Raw genomic sequence first — 14317 nt, forward strand, 5'->3', positions numbered from 1 at the left:
GAGTGGTACAAGTATAAACGGATCATGGATGGACCAAAATAATTATAACCGGACGAGTTATCCTTATCAACCCGTGATAGCCTATTGGTTAAGAAGTCCGTTTTCTAGTCGCGGGGGACTGGTGTCTGATCCCGGGCATACATCTCTAACTTTTCGGAGTACTTACAGTATGATAGATTTCGCCAAATAAATATCACTTGTTTTGACAGCGAAAAAAACAGCCTCAGGAAACTAATGAAGCCTGGGAGCTTTCCATCAATGTTCTCAAAGATGTGTGAAGTCTGCCAATGCACATTTGGCCAATATGGTCGACTATGGCCTAATGCCTTTATATTTTGTGAGGAAACCTGTGCTTGCAGGTTACTTCACGATGTTTTCCTTCACCGTTAAAACAAGTGATACTTAACTGTTAGAAATGCACATAGGTATCTAAAAACTCTGAAAAGACCACAAAATTCAACCCCAAAAATAAAATAGGGGTTTGAAATTTGTGTGGTCCATGTGGACGAAGAAGCGGGAATAAGCTAGTACTAGAGTGTAAACCGAACTCTACATCGATTTTCAGTAGATACGGCTCGGCGTCACTGATTATGATTGACGGCGACCAGTCCACGCGCGGATGTGTTACGCAATGCTGTTACTCGTACCAAGCTGTCTTCCTGGGACCGACAACACGAACTCTCTTTCCGCAATGAGGTTCATCAAGATGGATAGCAGGAAGTCTGAGATCCCTGCCTAAAATATTTTTTATTGATGCCATGTGCTTGAGATTTGATCACGGTCACACGCTAAATGCTAATCGGAAACACAAGAAATGGATAAAAAAACGTACTCAAATACATAATTATTATATTTATATTGTAGATTATAACTACTAGATTATTATTAAGTCCCCAGTGTAACTTTCAAATTATTGGTCCCTATTATATACTTAAACCTATTTTTCTAGTTTACTATCATAACTTTCTCATATTTTACTTTAATTTGGAATGTGTTACGATTTCAAAAAAAAAAAAAACGAGTTAGACTTGCACACAAAGGGTTTCGTACCATCGTACAAAAATAACAATTTTAATATTTTTTTTGTGATGTAAGCACAAAAGGGTTTTGCTTTACTTGTGCAATAAGACCTACCTACCTTTCTTGGTTCTAGGTCAAAGGGAAGTGCCCCATAAGTTTCTAGAGAGACAGACAACAAAGTGATCCTTTAAGGGTTCCTTTTTTTACTTTCGAGGTATGGAAACCTTAAAAAATAAAGTCAAGAACTGAATGCAATCGCATACCTCATGTCAATATCGGATATGGTAATTTAACTTGAAATATCCATAATCTATACGGTTTTCATTAAAATCGCTTTAGGAATTTACAATATTATTAATCTATATATTCATAATTTGCAACATCTGTCCGGTTTAAATATTTACGAGGTGAAGAAATATGATGTGGTTTTTGCGAAAACATAATATTCCAATGAAATTAATATACCTATCTATTAATACAGATAGTAAGATTTTGTAGGCGTTTTGAAAACATTGAATTTTTTGACTTTAGAGTTTTAGACCTCATCATACTAAGAATATACATAATAGCTATACTTTACATATACTTTCTGCACTGATGAATGAAAAACTTTAGAAAACCCATGACAACAGCGTCGGTAATCGTAAAATGTATCAAAAAACCGGCTCTGAGGTCATGATATGGTCAAGCCCATATCCAACGACCTCTACTCGTATGTAGTACTTTGGTACTGCACACGACAACTTACTATACATATAGTAAGTTACTAAGCAATGTTGTTGTATGTTAAAAATTGTATGGTACTTTTTGGGCAAAGAACGTTAGATCGTAACCTTATTTTTACTACTGTGTGTTGATGATGGGTTAGACAGCAAAGTTTTCATATCCAAAATTTTACATTTCTGAAAGACATTTACATTGAATATATTTTGTTTATGATTTATTAACTCTAATAAAACATTGGGAATTGTGGCCGGAAATTATGTCTACTAAAAGTAGGTACTCGTACCTTGGTAATGTTTATTTGAATTGGTTTCGATAAAGGCAATATTATGTGGAACAAAATTGCGAAAGCTTTGGTATTGTGACTTTCATTATAAACACTTTAACTTTTGAGTACCGCTTTGCCCCAGTTAACGATTTAAGCTCTATCAACTACGAAGCTAGTTCTAAAGTCTAATGCAAATCGGCGGCAAACGATCTTACTGTACGTTAGCCATCGCCGATATATTTAAAAACTACTTATGCCCGCGACTTCGTCCGCGTCGACTACGCTTTACTTATTCTATCCTCTTATCTTAGGGGTTGAATTTTCAAATCCTTTGATGTCCGGATGTCTACGTCATAGCTATCTGCATGCGAAACGATTGTTGTTGTCGGCACTTGCGTGAAGGTTTCTGACCTAGCACGAGTCGCATCGCAAAGCATGCCGAGCATTCTAGTGTTTTATTAATTTTTCATATGTTAGCATCAAACGGCACATAAAAAGCATACCTACCTATGGTTGTGTTGTTAATAATTTTCATGATTATAGTCTATCCTAGGACTGATAAAATCATCTCGCAAAGAATCTCCATTACGCAGACTAAAACCATTCGTTCGTTCTTACGAAAATGGTGACCATTTGTAATCATATGCTTTTAACGGTGAACCATTCACCATGACGTTATAGATTTTTAAACGTAACTTAATAACAATCCTATTGTCTTTCTTGTATGAAATTGTATAAGGTCTAATCTAGATATCGTAACCAAGATGACAGGCAAAGGTGAAAAGGCATTGAAAAGGTTAGACCCTGTCAGTTCTGGGTGGTTCTGTTTAAATGTCAATATTTCTACAGATAATAAGAGGACAGCCTAATCTGAATCTATCTTATATAGATCCACACAAAGATTATAAAATTTCAGTTATGTAGCTCAATACATCTGTATTTTATAAAGTGAAGGCATATTCGCACGCTTGTGTGTGTAACACGCATGTACGTAGCAGCACAGGCTACATAGATATTGGCGCAGTGTTTAAACACCTTAGGATAAAACGGAATCTGCAAGCATGCTTCATAACATGGCGGCCCGTTACCAGTCTATTAGAAGTCGTTGAATGCCACATTACGATAAACAAACTACACGCGATGCAAATACCGCACGTGTCGGTGGCGCAGAAAAGGCATTGATTGACCATTTTTGCGGCGCTGTTGCAAGGTCTTATATTATGCGGGGGTGATTCGGATAATTTTTACAATGATTTGAGTCAATATACCGAGTCTGGAATTGGAGACAGTTACAGGTTTTAGTCTACTTCTTTTGGGGCTCGTTTATCAAAGGTGGGTAGGTATAATATTGGCAACTTGAACTTTTGCAGTTCCTAATAGTGATTGGGTGCTTTTAATGAACCATTGACGCAGATTCTACAGTGTCCTTCTATATTCCACTCATCTTCTATCTTGTATCTTGCCCTAACCTGGTTACCTAATGGTATGCGTTTTGTTAGAACTTCTATAATCATAATATTATCCTTTCTAAGTTAGCCAGCTTCCATCTTAGTTTGCATTATCACTTTCCACCAGGTGAAATCGCCAAAAATTTTCGTTACCTACTGAAAATATCGTCATTATATCAGTCTGTAGGCTTCCACTGCTGAACATAAGATTTCACTAGTAAGCGCCACAAACCTCTTCTTGCTTATCCAGTCGCTTCTCGCCACCCTCATCATATCGTCAACAATCGTCCTGGAGGCTTGCCTAGAGGACGCCCTAAACTCCGTAGTGACCTACGCGGTCTCCACTCAAAGCATGGCCTGCCCACTACATCTTTAGCCACAGAGCACTTATTATTTTAGCTTGCTAATGGTTGGAAACCACATAAGCCGCGGATAAAATAATATGTTTATGACGTTGGCATCAAACTCCGCATTCCTTTGGGTTGTGGTGGCATTCATATTACTATTATTTGCAGGAGTCAAAAATTTGATTCGCTTGCGGTCGGCGGTAATGATAATGTGCGATCATCGATATAGAATGATTGCGATAATGAAACTGATTGGTAACACACAGCTTGAACTTCTGAAAATATGGGCATCTGCAATTTAGATGATAATTGTATTCCTATATACATAGATGTAATTGTATTCCTTTTAGGATGTAGTACGAAACAGTTTAGAAAATAATCTCTATAGGCGTGAAATGGTCTGAAAATATTTGTAAGTATGATAATAATTTAAAAGTTTAGTATTATAAACTTGAAAGTTGGGTGATTTTGAATAGCAAGGGATTTTTTAATTTAATAGAATGAATATTTAATTATTCATAATTTTTTGTACTTTTGATTTTTCTAGACTCCCAAACTGCCTTGACTCAGGATTTCTTATCCGAGCAATCCTACAAGTACCTACCTACTTACATAACTTTATGTGGTTATATTGTGTCCATTGCAGGTGTCTACTAAGTAACAAGATATAGGTACTGGGATGTTTACTTTCATCGTTAATGATTATACTACCTATCTTCTATGTTTATATTATATTTTATTATGTTGATATGTCACACTTTGTCAGAGATGTGGAATCTAAGATATACTAGCTCATACTATGTTTACGCCTTTCTTAAGCCGATATTATGTAGAGTAGTGTATTTAACAACCGAACAAGTGATACGCGCGTCCACTTTTGTATCACACGGGTAACCGGCCGAACGCCTGCGCCTTACATTCAGAAAAAAAGTAATTTATATTTTTTTAATTATAATCCGAGCAAAGGTCAATAATCTATTCATCCTATTTAGTATTCATGTCAAGTTCTTCCTTTGAAATTAGATTGTAATTGTTTTTTAATTACATCTCCAATTAGGCAAAGGTTAAAAATATATTCAGTTTATTTGAACAGTTAATTGATTCATTAAAATTATGTTATTGTAATTGCTTGGGGGATGGAAATAATTAGGGATGTTACTAATAGAAAATGTTTGTAATTATGTGTTTGTTTGAATTATAGGGTTTCTTCGGCTTCGCTTGGCCGGTTGGATGTAAACACATAGTGCAAGTAAACATGCGGTGACTGCCCTGTATAGTGATTGAAGTGTGACGGACTCAGTGCTGAGCTTTCGTGAAGTGCTAAGTTTCCAGCCATCATGTTCTTATCAAAGGTAAGATGTGAATACAATTCAATTATCTTCTAAGCACGGATCTCCCTTCAGAATGAGAATGGTTAAGCCGTAGTCTACCACGCTGGCCAAGTGTGGATTGGCAAACTTCAACATTAGTTGATCGGCTAGTGGCTAAGTTAAGACACGCACTTTTAATTTTTCGGAGCTACACCTATGCGTTGCGTTATTGCTTTAATGGTGAAGGAAAACATCGTGAGGGAACCGACATGCCTGAGAGTTCTCCCTAATTTCATATACTTAAATAAAAAAAATATTATAAGGATTCCGGGATTCATGCATCCCTAATTTTGCGGAGCTAAGTAGGTTTGTCCGTATCGCTTGCTTTAACAGCAAAGGAAAACATTGTGAGGGAACCAGCAATTATTAGCAGAATAGCTTCATTATCATAATCAGCAACCAATCACCGGCTCACTACTGAGCACGGGTCTTCTCTCAGAATGAGAAAGGTTTGACCATAGTTTATCATGCAGGCCAAGTGCGGATTGGCAGACTTAACACACCTTTGAGAACACTGTAAAGAACTCAGGTTCTCAGGTGTGCAAGTTTCATAACAATGTTTTCCTTCACCGCTAAAGCAAGTAATTGTTTAGGTAAAACCTACATGTTTCCGAATAGTCTAAAATAAAATAGAATAGAGTATGCATATATACTCGTGTGGTTAGAGGTCGTGTCCGGGATTGGATCCCCGATCTCCTTACTAGAAAACCGACGTCATAGTCACTATCACCAACTCTATTTAACATAAATCATCAAGTCATCGTCATAATCATGATCAACCCATCGCTGGCCCACTAATGAGCACGAGTTCTCAGAATGAGAAGGGTTTGTGCCATAGCCTGCCACGATGCAAGTGGCCCAGTGCGCAAAGTAGGTAATAATTACTAAAAATAATGTTAAACCCATGTCTCAAACGAGTCTCAAATTTATAAAAAAAAATTGACGTAAAAATAAATTTATTTTGGACAGCAAATAGGGCAATGTTAACGTAAGCATTTTGCAATGATATATACGAGTACAAAAAACAACATTTTAAATGATAACAATGTGAACTTTTATTTTGCAAAAGACATCTTTTCACAGCATTTAAGTGACCTACTTTTTGACGATTGATTCCAGTTTTGCGGTCGTTGTCTGACCAAAAAGAGCCGAAAGTTTGAGCTCGGACCACAAAAAGTTGATTAAGTATGTATGTATTTGTAAGTTAGATTAGGATATTTGGTTACTAGTTGTAAAATGGCAGATAGTAAACGATCAAACGGATTTCAAATATCTTCTATCTAGATCTACTTTTATTTTATTTTTTTATTGGGTTTAACAACAGCTTGTAGGTACATCAATAACAATTCAATTTTACAAAATATTTAAGCAAAATGCTAAGCTAATTATTATAGGTAGACACAACATGCAAAAGACAGTGACAAAATTCAATTATGTACATTAAATTGCATTAAAAGTGGATTGCACAAGTTATTCATATGAGTGCAAATGTGAATTTTTGCATCATGAATGTGATCTACGGAACCACTGCAATTCTCTTAATGGTAATTGAAAGGCACATTATTCCAGATGGATATAAGCTACTTATAATATATTATTATTATTATTATCAATGATAAGTAGATATTTTACATAGATACATAATTGTTCAACCTGGGTGAAGCTGGGGCGGGCCGCTACTAAAGGACAAAGATGAAATGATCCTAGTCAACAAACCCTTGCTTTTATTGACGGTTACACCGTAACTTTAACCGCCTTTCATGCAACTGGACTTGAATAAGCAAAACCTCTACCAAAACAACATCAACAGTAGATACATGGGCGTTTTAATATACATTGCGTAAATTCTGTATCGACCATTAATTGGATATTGGATTCTTATGGTCTTCTACGCTAATCAAAGCCTTTCTGGGTGAGTGGATTTGAATTTAAACGGTTGAGATTCCTAAAAAAGAGCATGGCATGTTACAAGAATCATTTTATAGAGTATTGGTTTTTTTAATTCGTGAAATCAAGGTCGAATGTTTTGCCAGTATTATTTTTTCGTTAAAACTTCTCTGCTTTAATATTTCTTATGTCTGAGGATCATTGAAGTTTGGGCTAAGAATTTTTGACTAGACAAGTCTAAAATTGATTGTGGAATGACCTCCTTTAAAAAAAAATCTTAAAGTATGCTCCTGAAAAAAGCTTATTATGTACACAATCAAGGATAAAGTAGGGTTTAACTTATATTCATAGATATGTATATAGTAGTTTACTCCAATAATTCGCGGGACTGCATACATACCTCATGGCAAAATATCTATACTAATAAATAAAATTGGAGTGTCTGTCTGTAATTTCGAAATAACTACCGCATATTAAGGTCATATGGTTATTTGAACGAGACTATAACTGAATCACACGTTTTTAAAATTTTTGTCTGTCTGTCTGTCTGTCTGTCTGTCTGTCTGTCTGTCTGTCTGTCTGTCTGTCTGTCTGTCTGTTTGAAAAGGCTAATCTTGGGAACGGCTGAACCGATTTTGACGGGATTTTCACAGACAAGTAAAGAATTGACCAGGGAGTAACATAGGCTACTTTTTTAACCGACTTTCAAAAAGGGAGTTGTGTTTTTCTACCTATGTACACCGAAATCTCCGAGATTTCTGAACCGATTTGCGTCATTTCTTTTTTAATCGATAGAGGAACTTTGCAACATTGTTTCATAAAAAATTTGGGAGTCCAACTCCTCAATCCTGATGCTGCAGGGGATCTGACCAATCCACGCGGGCGAAGCTGCGGGCATCAACTAGTTGTAAATAAAAGATTAACCACTAAGTTTCTTGCTGCGTTATCTCGGCATTTCGAACCAGTCAGTGGTAGATTCAGTTGACGATTCAAAAGCACTCGAGTTTTTTTTTAACTAAAAATCTCTCTATTTCTGTTATGCTTTTAAACTGCAAGTCCCATGCAATAATTTAGGTCGCAGAAGTTTTCAAGAAAACGGAATGTTGATAATCATTTTAAGATATTTTTATTGTTATGTTATGAATCATATGAATACTCTATTAGCAAATCAGATTGTGTTTGGTAAAATATTTAACATAATTCGTAAATTAAGAGATTTTGTTTCAAAATGATAGTATTTTAATATACAATGGATACCATGTCGCAATGGTGTTAATCCATTTATAACAAGGCCATATGAGTCTACAGCAGTATTTGACATTTTTAGCAAGTTTTAGTAATTTTTGTGACCTAAAAACTTGCTCATTAGTTTTAACTGATGATAAATTTATTAAGATTACGAAGGATAATATTATGATGATTTAATATTTTTACTTACTTGGATTGGAAGAACTAGGGTATATTAGTGGGATGGTTGTAAAATTTAGGGGTTATGTGCGCCCCGAATCAGTTTTGGCATTGTATGCGCCTAAATTTATTATTGTTTGGCACTGGAAACTCGCCACAATTGAAAAGGTCACTCAAGGGAAACTCGAGCTTCGAAAAGTTGTTAAGAAAATAAGGTTTAAATCAAGCGAACTTACGAGTAGGTACGTAACTTAAATCAGTAGGTAAACCAGTTAATGTTTTATGACTGTAAATAATCATCATGTCTACGAATGCGCCTACGCAAGTTTATTGTCATTTACTAATAATTGTTCGCCATGTATTAGATTATATCAAATTCAATAGGTGTGAGTAGGTTGCTTGGACTATTTCATAACTATCATGATTTAAATGACTACTGTCTAGAGATCCTAGCTTAGTAAAGGTAAATAAACTATTGATCGCAGATTTGAATAACAAAGGATGGGAAAACCTCCACACCCAGCTATTTACATAATAATTTATGATGTCAATAAAAATATTATGATCGTCATTAAAATTTTCGCTTTTCAATATTGTAATGCAGACTTGCTGAAAGAATGATTTAGAATAAAAAAGTAGGTATATTTTCAGTCGTCATCACCGACCCATCGTCGGTTCACTACTGAGCACAAGTCTTCTTTAAAAATGAGACGGGCTTGGCCATAGTCTACAACGCTGGTCAAGTGCGGATTAGCAGACTTTACACCTTTGAAAACATTTTGAACTCTCAAGTATACACTGGTTTCCTGGTGATGTTTTCCTTCACTGTTAAAGCAAGTGATATTTAATTGCCTAAAATGCACAAGACTCCGACAAGTTAGAGTAGCGTGCCCGGATAGAACCCTGGACCCCCGACTAAGGTACCTATACGTTGAAAGCTCTAAGCTTTTAAAGTCAACAAGAGTAAATTAAAAATTTATAACACCCCCGACAAGTGAAGGCTACAGTAACTAGAAGAGAGCTGATAACTTTTAAACGGCTGAACCAATTTTCTTGGATTATAACTAAGAACACTCTCGATCAAGCCACCTTTCAAATAAAAACAAACTAAATTAAAATCGGTTCATTAGTTTAGGAGCTACGATGCCACAGACAGATACACACGTCAAACTTATAACACCCCGTCTTTTTGGGTCGGGGGTTAAAAATATTTAATAAAACGATTGAAGACGCGACGTAGCTTCAATATTAAATGTAGTGAAACATAACGAAAGGCCATTTTCTCCATGAACGTAACGAATTGGTTATTTCGCGACCTTTCGACCTTGTTATAGTGTGACGGACGGACATGACAGATTTTTATTGCGCATTAAAAAGGTGCAAAGTAGTGTAGTAGCATTAAGTCTGTTAGAATCTTTTACCTCTGACTTTAGTTAAAAAAATTACAGGTTTTCAAGGATTTTATATTCAGACAAAATATAAGGTCATAAATGCTGTCATTGCATGCTCTTCTTTTCAATTTTCTATATCTGATAGGTAGATACCTATAGATATACAAAAAATATCTCAAAATGCTTTTGAACTAATTTCCAACGTTTTCCAAAAACTGTATGCAAGGAAAATGTTCTAATTAACTATATAACCTTAACTATATCATTCATACTTAAAATATTTCTAGGCTCGATTGGTCTTGTTTCGTAAATGGATGAGGAATGCTTAAGAGCAGAATTAATTAATTTTGAGATAATTATGTAGTTATTGGCAGATAAAATTGGTTAGGGAACCATTAATATTGGTTAGATACAGAATGCCGATGCGCAACCTACCTAACTTAACATTTTAGCTTCATGGCCTCCTAATTAAATTATGCTATGATAATAATTAATTATTGCGAATGCATTCATTTTGCTTTAAGTAAATCAGAGTATCTACCTACATGTTATTTCTAATTAGAATTAAACTAGACTTTTATTTTCAATCAGTGCCGTCTGTTGTGCCCACAATTTGCGATACTTATAGGTTTTAAAAAATATCTCGTATGGGTACTTTTTGTTTCCCCGTCTTTCAATAAAAACCTAGATCAATTCTTGCATGGGATTCTCTGATTGTCACATCACAGAACCCGTACTTAGTAGTTGGCCGGCGATGGGTTGGAAATTGGAATGATGCTAGTGATGATATTTTGGTCTTAATCGGTCCTGGTGTTTCGAAGATTAGCCTGGCTAACAGATAGACAAATAAATATAAATAAATGGTTGTTTGGGTTTTGGTAATGTGTAGGTATATAGCCATTATTATTAGCTTATAATAAAATAATTCAAAGCTTATTATACAAAAGATATGTATGAGTTTATAATAAAATGATTGGTGAAAGTATTATTTAAAAGACTATTTCACAGATGAGCACTTCAATTTTATTTATTTAATAATATTCTGGGGTAAAACTTTTTCTCGCCAAAATTAACTAACCATGAGTTTAATGCATCTATTATGTAAGAAATTAAAAAAATATACTTACTATTTAAATTGTATATCTAGGTTATGAGTCGAATAAAAGTATGAGGCTTCATAGTAGTTTGTGGCTAAACATTGTCATAATATACTCATAAAAGTATACTTTCAGAACTACTCGCTTTAATATCGCTGGCCAAGTGAGATTTCTAAAACAAAAGGCTATTTCGTAACGAATGGACTCTTTTATTTATATCATCACATAATATCAATCTGTGTCGGTACACAGTAGATTTGCATATTTTAAATTTCATTGTCTTCCGTGAGATGAGACTAGAGATTTTGTCAATAGACTATCTAGTTTTTAGTGCTTTGTATTGTTTGGGCAAAAGGCAAAAATAAAACAAATAATGAGCTAATTTCATTCTTTTTTTGATAAGGCGAAAGAAAATACATACTTATATAATATTATAAATGCAAAATTGTGTCTGTCTGTCTATCTGTCTGTCTGTCTGTTTGCCACCTTTTCACGGTCCAACAGTGTAACCGATTCTGACGAAGTTTGGTACAGGGTTAGCTTATATTCCGGGGACGTACATAGTAGCCTATGTCATGTAAGTGGCAACTTTTTATCCCGGAAAATCAAATAGTTCCCCTATAGTTCCCATGGGATCTATAAAAATCTAAATCCACGCGGACGAAGTCGCGGGCATCCTCTAGTCTTAAGTTACATAAGTGTAGCTGAACTAGAGGTATTTTGCTAGCATAGCAATAATACCCATACCTCCTTCTCTTTTTCTTTACTTTTCTCTACTCTTTCATAATTGTGGGCAGGTATGCCCTTATTTAATTATCCGTATTTTAGCCAAACGAATTTATTAGAAATGCCAAAGAAAGAGTTGTGATTAATTACATTTTAAACGTTGAACTAAATTAATAGTACCTACCTACTATAACCTACCTAGTAGTACCTTTTATACTAGATCGTTACTTTTAAATTAGTGATATAAAGGAGTTGCACCTACTTTGACTAATTGTGCTCTTGCATGCTTCAATGCCAAATATACGGTAGCACAAAATTATCCAGCAGAATGTGACAATGTTAATTAAGGAACCACAAGAAATATCCACCTGAAGTGGAATGCAATTAGATAACCACATAAATTGAGAGTAAAAGCTAGCACGCTTCCTTTTACAAGTGCCCACTGCCTGCGCAGCCACAGCGACCGGTTCCGTTGCAGGCTTTGGTGTATTTTTTGCCATTCACCTGTTTACTCAAGAAACTCGTATTGGCACACCTCCTTGCACGGACTTTAGCAACAAAGTGCAGTGACCATTAACGGACATCCACTTTAAGGAAGTTGTTAATTAATACAATCATTTTTCTTTGATTCACAGATTACGTTCTGTCTGCTTCTGGTAGCCGTTGCAGTGAACGCCGAGAAAAAAATCGAACTGCAAGACATAGAAGAAGATAACTTGAGAAGTGAAAAGCAAAAGCAGTATGATAAATCAGACGGACGATCCCAAAGTCCAACCACTGCCACAACCCCAGGCTCACCTCCATTAGATTTTCTTAAAAATGGTCTTTTTCAATACTTTGGAGGTCCGATTCAACAGCCACAGCAAACGCGATACGTTCAACAGTACGATGTTACAGAGCAGCCTGAAAGATCGTCTATCATTGCACCAAAGCCTCAATATGGACCTCCAGCGCAGCAAGCTATGCTGGGTTACTTGTCAAACGTACCAATGCAAATATATTTAGTGCCGCAATATTACAATGAACCTACTGAGCAAGCGGCACATCCACAAAATGAAGTTCAGATATCAGCGCCTGCTCCAGCAAGAGTGCCAGTCTATCAAGAACATCAACAAGTACAACAACAAGCTAATTACATTGAAGTACCGACGTACGTTACCCCGACAGGCAAACCTTATGTTCAACAGCCCTACACTTCCCCTGTATTTTATGTAAGTCATGGCCAGCAAAGCATTGCACCAGCGCAAGCTGCTGTAACACCAGTTTTGGCTTATCAGGTGCCCCTAGTCCAATATCCTACTGCGATATCTGCACCACCACCAAAGGGATATTACCAAAGTCAGCAATTCACAGAAACAAACTCTGTCGACGAAACACAAGTAAACGAATACAACCATCCACAGCAGCAGTATTCTAGTCACACAGAAATTCCCTCTAAGCAATCAGCTCCAGACTTTCCTCGGTACTACAACTCTAGGGCTCCTATTAGAGAAGAATATCGAGGCCCACTTGAGTTACCTCATCCTCACTCACTTCTTTTGAAAGCACCGCCGCCGCATTTATCCCACATTCCTAAAGCCTTGCCAGAGTATCGTCCTGTATCGAAACCTGTGTACGCATTAGGAGGAGGTTTCATATCAAGTGCGTATACTCCAAGACCAAGTGAATCATACAGTACATTTAAGAGAAGACCAACATCTCTATTAGATTCATATATTCCGTCCAGTGTTCAAATAGAATATTTAAAGAGAGGATATACTAAAGACCCATTGGCGGCTTACGAAGCGTTGTCAAGTGCTCGATTCTTGTCACAAACACCTGTGATTCCAAGACATTATGAACGTGGTTTCTTGCCGAATCAATTATATCATACAGCTGCTGGTGGTATCACATTTGGACATCACAAACGAGCCCCAAAAATAGATAAAGGTTCACAACAATAGACGACAGATCAAATAAGTTAAAAGGACTTTTATAAGTAAGCTTAGGCTAAGACTTTTACAAATTATAATATAGACTGAGTTAAATTTTTGAAGCGAGTTCATATTTTGTAAATACTCATTTGTTATATTTTAAGATTTATGTTATTTAATCAATGTTAAGGAAAGTGTTAATGAGGCTATTGTCATGTCATATTATTGTTATTAGTCGAGAGGTCAGTATTTTAATCAATGTTGTCAATAAAACTTTATGTTGATACGAAGCTGTTTCTTTTTAACCCCCGACCCAAAAAGAGGGGTGTTATAAGTTTGACGTTTGTATCTGTGTATCTGTCTGTGGCATCGTAGCGCCTAAACGAATGAACCGATTTTAATTTAGTTTTTATTGTTTGAAAGGTGGGTTTGATCGAAAGTGTTCTTAGCTATCATCCAAGAAAATCGGTTCAGCCGTTCGAAAGTTATCAGCTCTTTTCTAGTTACTGTGTGTTACTGTGTGTTACCTTCACTTGTCGGGGGTGTTATAAATTTTTAATTTACACTTGTATCATTATTAATGTACACTGTACGAAATGCTATCAAACATTATTTAAGTTTTACTATTAAATTATTCTGATATGGTTAAGTATGGTAGACACATCATTTATTAAAGCGATACGATTTATTTCAATCCATTATCGGAATTATGTAACAAAT

At 35.7% G+C, this 14317-nt stretch overlaps 1 protein-coding gene across 1 annotated transcript; it reads left to right on the forward strand.

Annotated features, from left to right (window-relative positions):
- The first annotated feature begins 4670 nt into the window (after positions 1 to 4670).
- Positions 4671 to 13877, forward strand: LOC123873093 (extensin-2-like). The gene is made up of 3 exons (XM_045917800.1): positions 4671 to 4736; positions 5008 to 5158; positions 12320 to 13877. The coding sequence occupies exons 2-3, from the start codon at positions 5144 to 5146 to the stop codon at positions 13625 to 13627; spliced, it is 1323 nt and encodes a 440-aa protein (XP_045773756.1). The 5' UTR covers positions 4671 to 4736; positions 5008 to 5143; the 3' UTR covers positions 13628 to 13877.
- Positions 13878 to 14317: the final 440 nt, after the last annotated feature.

Source organism: Maniola jurtina, chromosome 16 (genome assembly GCF_905333055.1).
Source record: "Maniola jurtina chromosome 16, ilManJurt1.1, whole genome shotgun sequence".
NCBI lineage: Eukaryota > Metazoa > Arthropoda > Insecta > Lepidoptera > Nymphalidae > Maniola > Maniola jurtina.